The following is a 16,970-nucleotide window of genomic DNA, read 5'->3' as shown; positions in this document are numbered from 1 at the left end:
CATTGCAGACAGAGACAGCCAGGCGTTCAGGAGGCAGCGAGAGCCAAACATTCCATTCACAAGGTGTCTCAGCATAAGCCCTCTCACCTCGGTTAAGGACCTATTAAATGCGAAACAGGTCTGTTGTACTCCAGTAGAAGCCAGAAAGATGCATGTATGTGAATCGGCACAATAACTATGTTGGATTATAAAGAACGTTTACTGCCAATAAAAGTGGTGAGTATTTCAGAAGACTCATAATAGAATTGTTAAAGATCCTGAATATAAAACCTCTCTCTAACAAGAATTTGTTGGTATTTGACTCTAGTACAGAGGTGGGCAAACTACGGGCTGCGGGACCGTTGTCCCCAGCCTCCGAGCTCCTGGGCTGGGAAGCTAGCCCCCGGCCCCTCCCCTGCTGTTCCCCCTCCCCCGCAGCCTCAGCTCGCTCCGCCACTGGCGCAATGCTCCGGGCTGTGGGCTGCGAGATCCTGGGGCAGCGAAGCTGCAGAGCGCGGCCTGATCCGGTGCTCTGTGCTGCACAGTGCGTGGCTGGCTTCAGCCGGGCGGAGCAGCTGTAGTGCCGCCAGCCACTGGTGCTCCAGCAGCACAGTAAGGGGGCAGGGAGTGGGGGAGGTGGATAGAGGGCAGGGGAGTTCGGGGGGTGATCAGGGAGGAGGGGTGTGGATAGGGGTCAGGGTGGTCAGAGGGCAGGGAACAGGGGGGTTGAATGGGGGCAGGGATCCCGGGGGGCAGTCAGGAAGGAGGGGGGTTGGATGGGGTGGCGGGGGGCAGTCAGGCGCAGGGTTCTGGGGGTAATCATGGGACAGGGAGAAGGGGTGATTGATGGGGCAAGGGTCCCGGGGGGGGCAGGAAGGAGAGGAGGGGTTGGATGGGGTGGCAGGGGCAAGTCAGAGGCAGAGGTTCCAGGGGCAGTCAGGGGACAGGGAGCAGGGGATGGATGGGGGGGGGCTATCAGGGAACAGGGGGGGTTGGATGGGGCAGGGTGGGTGCTGTCAGAGGGCAAGAAGCAGGGGGGTCGGATAAGGGGCAGGGGCCAGGCCACGCCTGGCTGTTTGGGGCGGCACAGCCTCCGCTAACCAGCCCTCCATACAATTTCCAAAACCTGATGCAGCCCTAAGGCCAAAAAGTTTGCCCACCCCTGCTCTAGTACATCTATCATTTCTAGTAAGCTGTTTGCTTTTTTTCTAAGGTAAAAGGGAGCATACAGTTACTTTCCTTAACCAATGGAAACATTTTTGAAGGCTCAAAAAACAAATAATAACTGACACCAATTGTACTCTGGGATAATTGTACTGACTTCAGTGGGTAGCTTTTGATTTATACTGGTCTCAGGGGAGGATAAGGCCTGATGAAGCCACATATATTGTGTGTGTATCTGTAGGCTTACTACTGTGAAAAAGCAGTCTGCACTCCTGTTAGTGAGAATTGTCACTGTCTCACTGAGGTTTTCCTAAAATTCATTTAGAAATCTTTTTTATTACTTAAGAGATAACCCATCAGAAATCATCTGCTGTATAGGCCAGATTCTCAGCTGCACCCAGCCTGCAGGGGAGTTCTAAAGAAGTTGGTGGCAATCACGCCAGCATAGGTTAGAGCAAGCTGGAGCCTGCTCTAAACTACCATACCTGGTGATGGACCCCATTTCCTGAATGAGTTTATAGTCCTTCTGCAAATAAACAGGTTTCAGATGCATACATTCCGAAGTAACCTATGCATCTTTTCAAATGGAAGTCCACTTTCATCCATTGGCAGGGAAGTATTTCAGTGCGACACCTGCACATTTTTACCATTTAAGATTTTTTTTTTCATAGTTCAAAAGTTTCTCTTTGCACAGGTACCATTTTCAGAAAATAGTTTCCAGCTTTTCGAGGTTATGTATTGATAAGAAGAATGAATCAGGCAGTGTCAGTCATTCTGAGGAGTGCCCCTGCGACAGTTGAAGTAACACGACCTGATTGAATTCCTCAAAATGAAAAATAAATTAGAGCTGAGGCACTGATCAGTTTTTATGGAGGGTCAAAGGTCTCCCACTTTTCTTTTAACAAAGTAGGGCCTTATTCACTACAGGTGGAATTTATCCCTGTGCAAAGGATCAACATGAGATCTCTGCATGATTTAAATACCACTTAAGTGGTGGGCAAGCTTTGGCTGGCCCTCTCCACAAGGTGATGTTCACCCTACTTAAGGCAGCAGCCTCTTCAGGTTTCTCCAGTTCCCTTCTAGTTTCTGGCTTTAATCCCAATGAACACATTCAAACAACATTCAAAATTAGGTAAATGATAAATTCAGACAGATTGTTTATTATCTTCTTAATGCACCCATGATTGCACTGTCTAAGAAGATAATGTTATATATTCTTACACACACATTCTATATAGACACACTCCAGAAATCTGTGTAACAAAAACCTCTGTGTGAACACGTTGACAAGCTCCAGAGATAGAAAAGTAGATGAATTCTTCTCTGTTGAGCTCCTCCAGCCAAATAAAAAGGTTTCAGTGCTGAGGATGCATCTTTGAACTGATTACTAACACAAATTAAGCTTCCCTACATCATTGCTGAAATATGCCCATAAGCAATTTGAAAGGAAAGGAAATATTGTTCCAACATTTGGAGAGGATGCAGGTGCCAAGTTCTCTAAAGTTTTTAGAGATTAAATAGATGTGATGGGTACACAATTTAGCAGTATCACTGCATCCATAATGAAAAGGAAAATATGTACTCTGCTTCAATATGATCGTGTAAGTAGGGTCTAGAGAGTAAAATAATACAGGGCCTATTAATCTCTTCCCATTGAAGCAAACCAATCAGGAATAAAATTTAAGGAGAGAAAGGTCCTGTCTATTTGGTAATTTATAGAGGGCAATTTTCTAAATAAAAAGTATTAGATCAAACAACACATTGAAAAGCAGTTACAGGGGAAAAAAACAAAAACAAAATAGCTTTATGCCGATGGAAAACAGACAATGTGTGTGGGCAAAAAGGAGATCACATAACCTACAGGAACCCACAGACATTTGGATGCCAAAACCAAAGTCTGAATCTGCAAATCTCCTTCCTATTCCCGTAGCATATATAAAACAAGTAAATTATATTAAACACAATCACTGTGTTAGCTGCATGCATATTTTTCAGTTAATTGCTATTCAGTCTTTACAACTAATGAGTAGGGTTTTTAAAAATGAATTTTCTGTGCAACGTGGGGGAGATTTGGGGCCTGCATATTTTCATTTAATTTAAAACAGAATATCCCTTTGGCCCAAAGCAGAATCATTTATCTTCCAACCTTTGGTTATTCAGATACAGAACCCCGGTTCCAACCACCCTTATTTTGCAAACTAAAAAAAATACCCAAAGAGACTTTCCAAAGCCAAATGCAAAATTATACTGGTATTTCCCATTTCTGTTTTTCCAAGTATTATTCCAGTTGGTGAAATTTACCTCTGTGTGCTCAGAGCCAGCACAAAGTCCATGCATCAATTAATTCCCACTTAAGCCTTCATGAAGGCCCTCTGCACAGGGCCGGCTCCAGCTTTTTTGCAGCCCCAAGCGGCGAAGCGAAAAAAAAAAAAAAAAAAAGATGAAGCCGCGATCGGCGGCACTTCAGTGGCAGCTCTACCGCACTGCTTCATTCTTCGGCGGCAAGTCCTTCCCTCCGAGAGGGAGTGAGGGACCCGCCGCCGAAGTCCCGGACATGCCGCTCCTTTCCATTGGCCGCCCCAAGCACCTGCTTCCTTCGCTGGTGCCTGGAGCCAGCCCTGCCTCTGCATGGAGATAAATTTCAGCTACATAGGGCTTAAATACCAAACTGATAGGTGCTGCATAAAAGCCTAGGATACATTCTCATGTTATTCCAATTATGCAAAGACAAGCCTGATTTATCTACATACACCCAGTAGTTGCTTTTCCTGAGACCACCTTCACCCTTCCACCTTGTGAGTTAACACTCATTTTGCATACCCATTGAATGCCAAACTGGTACAACTTACACTACTTTATTATTAACGGGCCACACCACCTTGAATGGTCCCATGGACTATGTGCTAACTGCCTGTACTAAACAATCTGTTCCATCTTGCATTTTGCTGTGACTCTTGGAGTACCTTTCCCAGACCTGAGGAAGAGCTCTGTGTAGCTTGAAAACTTGTCTCTCTCACCAACAGAAGTTGGTCCTATAAAAGATATTATCTCCCTCACCTTGTCTCTCTAATATCCTGGGACCAACATGGCTTCAACAACACTGCATACATATCGCCTGCAAATTGAATCTTTCTGTTCATCGGATTCTGACTAGCATTTGCTGAGTTGCAATCCTCTCCAATACTTTTTCATTGTTTATGCAGTCCATTCTTATATTTTGAGACTTCTTCTATAACACCATAGTTAAAAGGATTGCATTAGATTTTAGGAGCTGTGTATTGCTAGCCATTATCAATACTATCTGAGCATCTTCTGCATTAAATAGATTAGCAATAGTGAAGCCCCTAGGGAGTTCAGGGAGTCTGTCTTTCTATTTCAGGTTTCAGAGTAGCAGCCGTGTTAGTCTGTATCCGCAAAAAGAACAGGAGTACTTGTGGCACCTTAGAGACTAACAAATTTATTAGAGCATAAGCTTTCATGGATGCATCCGAAGAAGTGGGCTGTAGTCCACGAAAGCTTATGCTCTAATAAATTTGTTAGTCTCTAAGGTGCCACAAGTACTCCTGTTCTTTTTTCTATTTCAGGTTATAGAAAGATCTGCTTGGGGTAGGGATGATTTCAAGTGGCTAGTGTGAGTTGGTTGTGGTTGAGAATGTCGCTCTCTTTATCGTGATAAAGTTTTATCAAATAGGAAAGCTCTGCAGCATTTCCTAAAGGTGCTCAGTCTCTGGATTTGTCTAATCTCCTCTGGAAGTTCATTCCACAGCTGGATCCCCTCAAATGAGAATGCTTTGTCTCTGGCTCTCATGCGCTCTGCCTTGAGCAATGTGATCTCCACTCACCCAGAGGAGAATTTATGCACAAAATAGATAGAACATAAGCAGCAGTGCAAACTTCTCCACATTGTTCCAGCAGGGAACCGCCAGTAGTCATGAAAGGATAGTATAGTCTCCATGCCTTAAAATGTTTTCATGTAAAATAAATAAAATATAAAACTAAGCAGCGGTTTTACAGTATGACACAGCAGTATTACTTGCATTAGGCCAATTTACCACTTATGATAGCAGTAATAGCACTAAAAGCCAATAAAAACGGTCTGTTCGTTCAGAGATTGGCTTTTATGGCTTATTCTAAATATTATCAAGTGAATCAAAAGCTGTCATTATAGTGTCTAAAAAGCCTTCGTACCTTGTAAGCAAACAGTGTGACTTTGACAAATAATCATTAATATGCCTGTGTGAGGCCAGGGCAAAGAAAGAAAGAAAAAGGAAAACCCAATATTTCACCTAACATAACTCATTACGATAATTTCAGTTAGATTTTAAATAAGACAGTTTTATACATAAAATGCCACAATTTCCCCAAGATTTTTTATCTGTGTATAATTTTCAGCCAACCAAAAATGCTTAGCTAGGACAACAATGAGGCGTTTAGCTGGATATAGTGACATATCTTCATCAGCTCTGGAAAATGCTTCCGGCTCGATTGTGCTTTTAGGCCCAAATCTGAGCAAGGGGTAGCGCACAACCCTAGGAGGCATTTTGTCTCACAAGCATGACACTGAGGCCCTCTTCCCCGGCTCTCTTCTTGCTCCAGGAGGGAAAGTATGCTACTGCAACCCTTGAAAGAGTGTAGTGTATTTCCTCCTTTACACCTGCCCAGCAAGAAGGAAGAGAAGAACCAAGGGTCCAACAACTACCAACCACTCTCCAGCCACTTTCTATCAATTTGCCTGTAAGAGAGGAGTATCCCAAGAGCAGGGCTGAGTAGGCCTAACAAAGGAATGGGAGATTTATTCTCTCATGCTGCCCTACGCCGCTGAATAAGACAAGCTGTTACATATTTGATTGAAACTCCACCAGACCCAGTCTTAGCCATCTACATTTGTCATTTCTAGCCTTCGAAGCCCTGACCACACTATACCTCGAAATGCAGTACCTATCTTGTTCTGTGCTTGCAACTGACTTGCAAATACAACCATCGCTAGCATGACTGCTAGCACAATTTCCCTAGCCAGTTTTGACAAGGAAAACAGCCATGCTACTGCACTTCTACAGACCACCATAGTGTGGGACCATAGCATAGCTTCTTAACACGACTGTATCACTGTGTAACCAGGCTAGGTGTGCACAGTTGTTAAGCCTGACATTTCAGAAATCTGGAGATTTCACTCACATGACTTAATTTGCCTAGTTGATTAACATGCATCATCTTGTTTACACAGATGGCAGCAAATGTCCTGCTTACCAGAATGTAAGATGGATGAGGCTTCAGCCTGGAATGAGCTTTAAGGACACAGGAATTGCTGTGCTCCTGCTGACTCGCCTGGTGCCCTGCTTGCTCTTTGTCCTAAAAAACTGTGGTGGGGTTGCTCGGGCTGCTGCTTGCCCTGGGCTGGGGTATGGAGGGGTAGGCTGGCACCTGAAATCAGCTGGGGGAAGCTCTGGCTGGGCTGCTAGCTCCAGTTGGGTACCTAGGCCTGGCTGCTCGTTACCCCTCGCTTAGGGGCTTTAGCTGTCCTGCCTACTGCTCCTAGTTATAGCTAGCAGACCCCTGGGGTCAGGGAGAAATGGCTGATCCATGTCACTGTAGCCATAGTTCCACTCTATGGTTAAAACCTTTGCAGGGGTGGGGGTGTTAGAGTCTAAAGTCCTTGAGGACTCTAATCACAGAGACCCTGTCTAGAGGAGCAGCCTAGAGTGTCTCCTCAGCTCTCCAAGCTGGGCGAGAGTTAAGTCCCTAGGCACAGGCCTCCCAGCCAAGCCCATAGCCTGAAGGGTCTGGGTCTAGGCCATGTTACCATAGCAACACCCTTACTAGGCCAGAGGTCCTGGCCGGACAGGGCCATCATTGCAGGTTCCTCTCTAGGCTCCCCTTCTTGTTTTGTGGGGTTTTTCCTCATGAAGGCCCTCTGCATGGAGGTGAATTTCAACTTAAATACCAAACTGATAGGTGCTGCATAGGTGCTGGTTGGGGTCCCCCTCTATCCCAGTAAACACTTGAATGATCCCAAGTGGCAGGGGCTTTGGACATCTCTCGTGTTCAATCAGATAAAGATATTGAGTACAGTTTAGAGGCAGATGTCTGTGCAGAATGAACCAAGCTGAAGCCAGGATTAATCCATTTATTTTTTCACTTCTGAACATTGTCATTCAAACAGAGTCAGATTTCATGGCCTAAAGGGACTATTATGTTCGTCTAGACTGAACATAGACTGAACGTAGACCATAGATTTCATCCAGAAATTCCTGCATCTTGGCTAACAAAAGCAGGTTGAACTACAGCTGCTGTTCAGTGGCCAGCAAGAGGTACAGTAATTCAGGACTGAGGAGTACAGGCTGCCTGGTGAAGATGGTAATACCAGTGTTGCCTATCTGTCACTTTCAATAGCACTCTCCAGGATCGGCTCCAGGCACCAGCTGAGCAAGCTGGTGCTTGGGGCGGCAGATTGTTCGAGGCGACATTCTGCCCAATCCTAGGGCGGCATGGCCGCTTTTGTTGTTGTTGTTGTTCTGCTCCGGCCGCCCTGTAGGGGGCGGTGGCGCGGAGAACCAGAGCGCTCTGCAGGGAAGTCCTCTTCCTTCCCTCCCCGCCGACCGGAGCAGAGCCCTCGCGGCAGGCGGCAGGAGACGGCGCAGCGGGAGGGGCCGCGTGGCAGCGCCCCTGCTGTAGCCCTGGCCGCCCCCTTCTCTCTTTCTCCCGCCCGCTCCCTCCTCCTCCCCTCCCCCAAGCCGTTCCCCTGCACCTGCACTCCAGCCGCGCCGCAGGTTTTTGTTTTTTTTGCTTGGGGCGGCCAAAAAGCCAGAGCCCTGGCACTCTCCAATAGTGATTCATCACCCCTTCCTCTATCTCAAAAGTTACTACAAAGTTAAGAGGTAAGAGAAGAGTCTAACTCTGTGAAGGTTTGAGAGCTTGGGAAGTTTGAATTTAATCTTATGAATTTGATGTGCGCGTTGATCAGGTGACTAGCTCATATTCAGCTATTAGTCATGATTCTCTGTTTTAGGGTGAAACTCATCCCAGTGCAGAGGACCAACACAACTTCAAAGCACACTTAAGCCCCATTTTAGGCTCTGTTTTGAAGACTCTGCGCTAGGCACAATGGTGAATTTCATCCCTAGAACCAAAGCTGCATCACACCACTGCCACATGCAAAGCCCCAAATGCAGTGGAAATACAGAATTTTTGTTATAGTGGCAGGAAAAAGAGTCAGCACAAGAGATTCAACTACCTGTTGCACACCACAAGGCAGTGGTCCACGGTGACTGGATGCAGGAGTGTTGAGAGAGGCATTGTGGGAGGGCCACATGAGTATGGAATATGATTTTAAGCAGAGTTTTATGACAGAGGCCCCGATTCAGCAAGATACTTAATTCAGTGGGATTTGTGCATTTAAAGTTAGGCACGTGCTTAAGTATTTTGCTGAATCTGGCCGTAATAGAATAGGAAGATGAGGAAGGCTGTGGGCATTACTTCTGCCAATAGGCTGTAATACACTCTGTGGCCCCGGTGCAATGTTACTTATCACCATCCCTTTGATTTTCTGACGGGGTAGGTACGAATCTGTCCTCCCCTGACTCCACCTGTGTAAATCCATTGTGGCTTTGCCTAGTGGCCCAGGACTTGGCCATATTTTCCATTTTTCCTCTTTAGTGAGACATATTGATATTTTTACCTATGTGTATTTTGTTTTGTTAATGGGAACTTTTTCAAATACGGTGTGGTAATGGACTGTGGCGTATGGGATTATACATTCATTATTCTCAAGAGCACCGTGTAGACTGTACCATTAAGACACAAGCAAAACTGCAGATCAGGAGCTTGGATTCTGGCAAATAAGCCCTTCCAAGCTCACTGCTCTGTGCCCATCAGGGTTGGTTTGGCTGCCCTTTAAAACGTTGTGCTGACTGAGTTCCGATTGCTCCAGCCACATGTGTTACAAAGAGGCTGAGACTCTCCGACAGCGTGAGATCACTGAGCACTCTGCTCTGGGTCAGTCAGATCAAATCAGGGTGAAGTCATGGCCATTCGCTTAAAAAACAAAAAAGCACTGGAAGCAACTGGGCATTTGGTGTTTCAGTTTAATAGATAAACTGTTAATGGGGTTCAGGATGGACAACTTACTAAGTCAAGGTGGAGTTCTACTACTAGAGGTTTTATATCTGCTGCTTTCAACTATACCTTTAGCTTCCTTGGGTTTTTCCTGGCTTTTACAGAAATGAGAGGCAATTTTACACAAGTAAAAGACTGCCATTTTACCATGAAAAAAGCTGCTTTACACCCTGAGGGGCAAATCGGGGCGGGGGGAGGGATTCAGGATTTTGCCCTTTGCGATATTTCACTTTATCTGCACCGAAAAAAAGAGCAGAGCAGCCTTTGCTAATGGAAGTAGACGCATTTCAGCTTTGATCAAATTCATGAGTAATTGTGAAAAAGAAAATCTCTGGTTGGGCCCATGAATACTCAGTGAGGGGGAACACCTAGTATTTTTGCATAGTTCTACTGACTGAACAGTTTACAGCCCTGCAGAGAGAACTTTAAACCATTGACTTTTCCAATAAGACAGGTGAGAAGACACTAATAATGCTTTACACCTTCCACTATATGATGTCAATGTACTTGGCTGACTTTAACGAGCTAAGCCTCACACCTTTGAAGGTTGGCCTGACCCAAAACTTTGGAAACTTGAGTGAAACTCTGCTCCAGATCTGAACTTTGTGGCTGGATCCTATTTCTATAATGAACCAAGTCAAACCTTACAGGTGAACCTTCTCGAACCCTGAGGAAGTTCAGATCAAAACTTTGCAGACTGGGTTCACCCTATCTATAACCTTTATCTTAGAGGTTGAGAGACTGAAGCACAGAAATGCAAACATTTAAAAGTGGCCACTGATCTTGTTTACCTCATTTTAGAGTGCCCATCTTGCACCTTATTTTCAGAGATGCAACTCTCATGGACTTCATTTGGAGTTGTAAATGCTCTGACAGTTAGGCCCTCTGTGTTTTAAGTTGGTCAACCAAAACTTGTGCCACCCAAAATCACTGGCCCTTTTTTGAAAAATGTGGCCCAACAGCACAAGGAGCTAAAACTGCCACTGGCTTCAGTGGGAGCAGGATCGAGCTCAAAGTGACCTAGTGTCAGTACTGCATTATTAGAGTCTAGGTTTCCTGATTCTCGGTCTCATACTGCAGTCAGGACTCCTATTTACTTCAATGGGCTTTGGATCAGGCCCTTAGTGCTTTCAGGAAGGAAAGTTTGGTTATTTTAACATGAACTGGATGAAAATACAGCCCTCTCTGGGTAGGAGATGTATACGGGTTAGGAAAAGTCCATTTCCAACCTCTGCTGTAGCTACACATTCTCCTCCTTGCTAATACCTCTCAGTGTTTGTTTCTCTCGCTTTCTATTTTTTAACTCTTGAATATTTTGGTATACACGTTCCATGAAAAACACTATATAAAATAAGAGCCTAATCCTGCAAGAAGCTTGGCACCCATGCTTTGAATGCTGGGAAAACAGAGGGCAGTGAAAGGGCCCCGTAGTGTTTGCAGAAAGGACATTTGCCCTGCACACGCACACAAATATGCTCCATCAGTTAAACATACTTAACCTGATGATTTTCAGTTACAGCATCTCTCTACATCATCGAGCTATAATGCTGCGCACTGCGATAACTGTGTTTGCTCTGCAGCTAAGATTATTCTAGCAGTTGCTTTGGAGGAAGGCCATCTTCATCCTCAAGACAGTGTACGCTCTCCTGTATCCAGTGTCAACTAGTATTATTAACATGTCTCTTTTAGCGGCTTATTCCCATTAATTTGTAATAATATACAAACCCATTCAAATAAATAATTGCACAGACTGAATAAAAAAGCAATTTATACTGTTTTTTTATCTGAGACAATTTTTACAAATAGTTCTTTTAAGTAGTCTTAATAGTATCTCTTTAATATTGCCATTACAATTCACCAGAGTTCAAGAGCAGAGCAAATTTACATCTGTTAAAATAATGGAATTGACACTGATATTACATCATTGCTATTTTAAATAATCATTCTTTATAATTCCAACCTATGTGCCTCAAGTTGAAAATAAAAGACTTGATCCTGCTCCCATCAAAATCAGTGGCAAAACTATTGACTTCCAGGAGAGCAGGATCTAGCCCTAAATGTGGGGCCTAAATTGACCTTACGGTTTAGATTTGACAGCGTTCACTTATGTAGTAAAGAAGAATAATTCTCTTCACTGAAAGAATTTCTGGGTGAAATTCTGCGGCTTGTGTTGTGCCATGATAGACGATCAAGTGGTCTCTTCCGGCCTTACAAATCTATGAAGCTAGGTAGACAAGTGTGAATTTCCAGAGAATAATAGTTATCTAATTTTATCCTTTTTTAAAAAAAACAGGAAAATAGTATTTTATAGCTTTATTTTGTTTTGATTTTAATGGAATTTTGCTTCCTGGTGATTTCAGTGGGATTTTGATTTAAGATCTGTATAGTTTGAAATTTCACAAATTCACCTTCTCTCAGTACAATTTCAGGAGTGTCACTGGAATTAGGCAAATATTTACCTGCAAAAATAAAAACTAAACTAAAAAGGGGCTGAAATGAAAGATAAGGTGATTCGTGAGGGTCTTCAGTAAGCCATGAATGCACAGTCACCGCAGACAGCATAGCTTGGAAGAGGCTAGTATTATTGCTGAGGATAGTGAAATGAGTTTCCAACATTTTCAAACATAAATCATACATAGGAAATGTAGCCCTTTCTTTGATCAGGGAATAAAGTGAAATGATAATTTCAGGAAACCCAGTGTAGGATGATGATAATTTTCAAGACTATATAAAATTGGAGAATCATGGCTTGTGGTTAAGGCGCTGGCCTACGGGACAGATGAGCAACATTCAGTTCATGGCTCTGCCACTGACTTCCTGTGTGAGCTTGTATAAATGATTTGATGAGGGAGGCAACCTAGTGACAGAGGAGGTGGAAAAAGCTCATGTACTCACTTTTTTTTTTTTTGCCTCTGTCTTCACGAACAAGGTCAGCTCCCAGATTACTGCACTGGGCAGCACAGCATGGGGAGGAGGTGACCAGCCCTCTGTAGAGAAAGAAGTGGTTCGGGACTATTTAGAAAAGCTGGACGAGCACAAGTCCATGGGGCTGGATGCGCTGCATCCAAGGGTGCTAAAGGAGTTGGCGGATGTGATTGCAGAGCCATTGGCCATTATCTTTGAAAACTCATGGCGATCAGTGGAGGTCCCGGATGACTGGAAAAAGGCTAATGTAGTGCCCATCTTTTAAAAAGGGAAGTCTGGGGAACTACAGGCCCGTCAGCCTCACCTCAGTCCCTGGAAAAATAATGGAGCAGGTCCTCAAGGAATCAATTCTGAAGCACTTAGAGGAAAGAAAAATGATCAGGTACAGTTAGCATGGATTCACGAAGGGAAAGTCATGCCTGACTAACCTAATTGCTTTCTATGACGAGATAACTGGCTCTGTGGATGAGGGGAAAGCAGTGAATGTGTTATTCTTTGACTTTAGCAAATTTTTGATACGGTCTCCCACAGTATTCTTGCCGGCAAGTTAAAGAAGTATAGGCTGGATGAATGGACTATAAGGTGGATAGAAAGCTGGCTAAATCATCGGGCTCAACGGGTACTGATCAATGGCTCCATGTCTATTGGCAGCCAGTATCAAGCGGATGCCCCAAGGGTCAGTCCTGGGTCCAGTTTTGTTCAGTATCTTCATTAATGATCTGGAGGATGGCGTGGACTGCACCCTCAGCAAGTTTGCAGATGACACTAAACTGTGAGGAGTGATAGATACACTGGAGGGTAGGGATAGGATACAGAGGGACCTAGACAAATTAGAGGATTGAGCCAAAAGAAATCTGATGAGGTTTAACAAGGACAAGTGCAGAGTCCTGTACTTAGGAAGGAAGAATCCCAGGCACTGCTACAGACTAGGGACCGAACGTCTAGGCAGCAGTTCTGAAGAAAAGGAAGCAGGTGATACAGTGGACGAGAAGCTGGATATGAGTCAACAGTGTGTCCTTGTTGCCAAGAAGGCTAACGGCATTTTGGGCTGTATAAGTAGGAGCATTGCCAGCAGATCGAGGGACGTGAGCATTCCCATTAGCACTGGTGAGGCCCAACTGGAGTACTGTGTCCAGTTTTGGGTCCCACACTACAAGAAGGATGTTGAAAAATTGGGGAAAGTCCAGCAAAGGGCAACAAAAATGATATAGGGGGCTGGAGCACATGACTTATGAGGAGAGGCTGAGGGAACTGGGATTGTTTAGTCTGCAGAAGAGAAGAATGAGGGGGAATTTGATAGCTGCTTTCAACTACCTGAAAGGGGGTTGCAAAGAGGATGGATCTAGACTGTTTTCAGTGGTACCAGATGACAGAATGAGGAGTAATGGTCTCAAGTTGCAGTGGGGGAGGTTTGGATATTAGGAAAAACTTTTTCACTAGGAGGGTGGTGAAGCACTGGAATGGGTTACCTAGGGAAGTGATGGAATCTCCTTCCTTAGAGGTTTTTAAGGTCAAGCTTGACAAAGCCCTGGCTGGGATGATTTAGTTGGGGATTGGTCCTGCTTTGAGCAGGGGATTGGACCTCCTGAGGTCCCTTCCAACCCTAATCTTCTATGATCTCTCTGTGCTACAGTTCCCACGTGTAAAATCCTCAGACTTCCATATTCCATATTCCATTAGATTGTCAGCTCTTTCGGATTGCCTCCATCTATGTGTATGTAGAGCATGCGGAGCTCCAGTCATGGGGTCTCTAGCCACTGTTGTTAATACTACTATTAATAAAATGCTGGGTCACTGTGTTTTACTAGAAAATCAAACAGCTCAGGTGATTGCTGGAGGTATTTATGTACTATAATACTGGGAATGTTAGATGTTTTTTGGGTGCCAGCTACTCAGTACCCTAGAGAACTGTCTTATTAGAGCTACTCTAATAACTAAAATAATTTCAATCTTATTTTATTACCACAGCATTACCTAATATATATAAAACAGCTACCATAGCTTAGCAACCTGGAGCCAAATTCAGAACTTGTTTACATCAGTGTGAAACCAGAGTAACTCCCTTTGTGTCTTGATGCATTACACCAGATTTAGGTAGATGTGAGAGAGAGAACAGAATTCAGCCCTTTAATATTTTAAAATAAATAAGTAAATCCAGGAACGGGCAGGCTTCACTTTACTTCTTCCCAATCCCTTCTGCCTCCCCCACTCTTCCCCCCAAACTACATTAAGGTTTTTTTTCTGTTTCCACAGCAGGACATCTGCCAGGCTGCTTATTTAGGAAAAGGGAAAATCTAGCTTGGATGGTAAAACAACGTCTTAAGAGCAAAGATGATTAGGCAATGGAATGAACTGCCTAAGGAAAAGGTTGAGGCACTGTCACTAAGAGGTGTTTAAGAAGAGGTTAGAGAAAACACCTAAGGTATTAGCCTACAGGAAAATTTCACTCCATGCAAGAGGTTTAGCTAGTTGACCCATGGGGTCTTTTCCAACTCCATCCACTGTGATTCTTGTTGGCATTGTTCTTTGGCTTCAAAACCCAGGCTCATCCAGTTCATGCCTGTAGCACTAAGTCAACATGATGGCTAGTAGAAGCCAGCCTAGGGGCTGATGCTGACTCAGTGAATCTGATTAGCGATGCACCTCTTAAACAGAAGCTACTACTATAAATGGTCTTTTTGACCAATTTGCCTGTTTATTGCTTCACAGTCACATGCACGGCATGCTAATCAGAGAAAGGGGTGGGATAACTGATGGGGAAGGTGGATTATTGGCATAAATCCTTATCGCTCTGAACACAGGACAATTAGCCATTGCTTCCTGGACCTCACTGGTGAGAGGAGGAGGAATGAAATAAGTGCTTGAAATGATCTAAAAGGAAGACTCTACAGTCCTTGGCCCAAATTCTCCATTCAATCTGGCTATTTGGTGCAGTCTTTATGTCATCTTATGTGAGGATTTCCCCTTTATACAGTTGTCTTCCAATGGCACAGAAAAACTTCTGTGCCATCTATACACAACTGGGGCATAAAGGGTGTTGCCGTGGCATTCCTACACACCAGCAATCCCCTTTTAAACACTCTCCGGGGCATCAGAGAATGTACCCAGCAAAGCTCTGAGTTTAAATACAGTTTTAAAATGAATGAGGGGAACAGAAAATGTAAACACTGTGGAAAATGCTCACTTATTGAAGATGTATATTGCTGTTACTGACAATTGTGTTAAGAAAAATAGCATGCACTTAAAAACAGCCTCCTTCTCGCTTGCTGATTTTTTGGAGAGAGATGATTTCTAAGAGACTAGTAAGAGACAAATTATTTAAGATATGATTTTAGGAGCCTGGTTTTCCTCTCACATTAGCCATGTAATTCAGGAGTGACATTGAAATCAATGGGGTGAGGTTGGTGTGAAACCAGTTTAAATGTGACCCGTCTCAAGCTTCGAGACATTTATGGATAAAATGAATCATTCTTGTTTTGTGGGAGGATGATCATATCAGTGAAGAATCAGCATACAGGGCCTGATTCTCCTCTTACTTACTCCACTGTAGATCAGGAATAACTGCATGGAGATCAATGGAGTCACACTGGTCTAAAATCAATGAAATGAAAGGAGGCTCTAGCTCTAGCCAGATTCTCAGCAGGTGTAAATGGGTTCAACTCTGCTGAGATCAATAGGAGCTGCACCCATTTCCACCAGTTGAGGATCTGGCCCTTTAACTTTAGTTGGTTTACATCCTGAAGCCCTGCATGTAAGTTGTTTTAGGGCATTTCCCTCATTTAAAAATGACTGATTTGACAGTAGTTATGCTGTAATCACAAAATACAGCATTTCTGATGACATCACAGGCAAGAAGTACGATTTTTTTCCCCTAGCATCCGGTGACAGATATATGGATATCATCACCAAGTGTGTAAGGTTGAAGAGCCACATCATAAATTGCCTGGATTCTGCAAATTTTACCACTTCACCTGAACTGTGCCCACAAATCCATCTTCATAGGGACTCCTTAATATTCCAAACTCTCAACAGCTTCTAAGGGCTTCCATTTCAGAACAGAACAACTTTATGCTATACCACCCCACACTATCATTATCTACATATATATGCACATGATATGTGGTGATGATCTAGCCACATATGAACTGCAAGACGGGATCAGATTAGTGGTTCATCTAGTCTAGCGTCCAGTCTCTGACAATAGCCAGTATCAGTTGCTTCAGAAGAAGGTTTAAGAAACCCTGGGATGGACAGCCAGAATAGCCCTGTCATAAATCGTGGGAGGAGAAATAGTGTTTGAAAAAACAAACAAACCCATCCATGAGGATTAACCTTTTGGAGTTTCCTAGAAATTCTTCCCTCTGGGCAAAGAACTTTATGGCTATATGGAGGAGGCATGTAAACTGGCAGCCTTAAAACCTGTCTGAACCTAAGGATTTACAAGGGAATCTGGTCTCTCCTTTCTGTGGTTCTCTCTGGCCTCTTCCAACCAGAGGTCATGTAACCCAGGTTCCCAGTTTAACTGTACATTGCTCACTTTCTTCCTAGGAATGGGGAGAGTTAAAGTCACTTTTAAAGAAGCATAACTTGTGCGCAGCTGTTCCCTGGCTCCAACCCAACAAACCTGCACTGCACTGACCAGCTGCATGGCATTTGTACAAAAGGGTTTCCTCAGGCTGTGGGTGGGTGGAGAATATGTCACTTCCCTTTCTATTGATTTCCTGGCCATTCATTGTTCCATTGCTCCTGTCCACACCACAAAGCAGAGGACAGCATTTGACCTGAAGTAA

General features: G+C 44.1%; 1 protein-coding gene across 1 annotated transcript in view; it reads left to right on the top strand.

The window, feature by feature from the left end:
• Positions 1-13,921: 13,921 nt before the first annotated feature.
• MDFIC2 (MyoD family inhibitor domain containing 2) overlaps positions 13,922-16,970 on the top strand; it is a 31,408-nt gene continuing 28,359 nt past the window's right edge. The window contains exon 1 of the mRNA XM_065552761.1: positions 13,922-14,018. Within this exon, the coding sequence (XP_065408833.1) occupies positions 13,922-14,018 (97 nt within the window). The remainder of the gene's footprint in view (positions 14,019-16,970) is intronic.

The sequence above is a fragment of the Chrysemys picta genome, chromosome 7, assembly GCF_011386835.1.
Source record: "Chrysemys picta bellii isolate R12L10 chromosome 7, ASM1138683v2, whole genome shotgun sequence".
Classification (NCBI taxonomy): domain Eukaryota; kingdom Metazoa; phylum Chordata; order Testudines; family Emydidae; genus Chrysemys; species Chrysemys picta.
The sequence above is the reverse complement of the archived record's forward strand: the minus strand, read 5'-3'. Positions and strand labels throughout refer to the sequence as shown.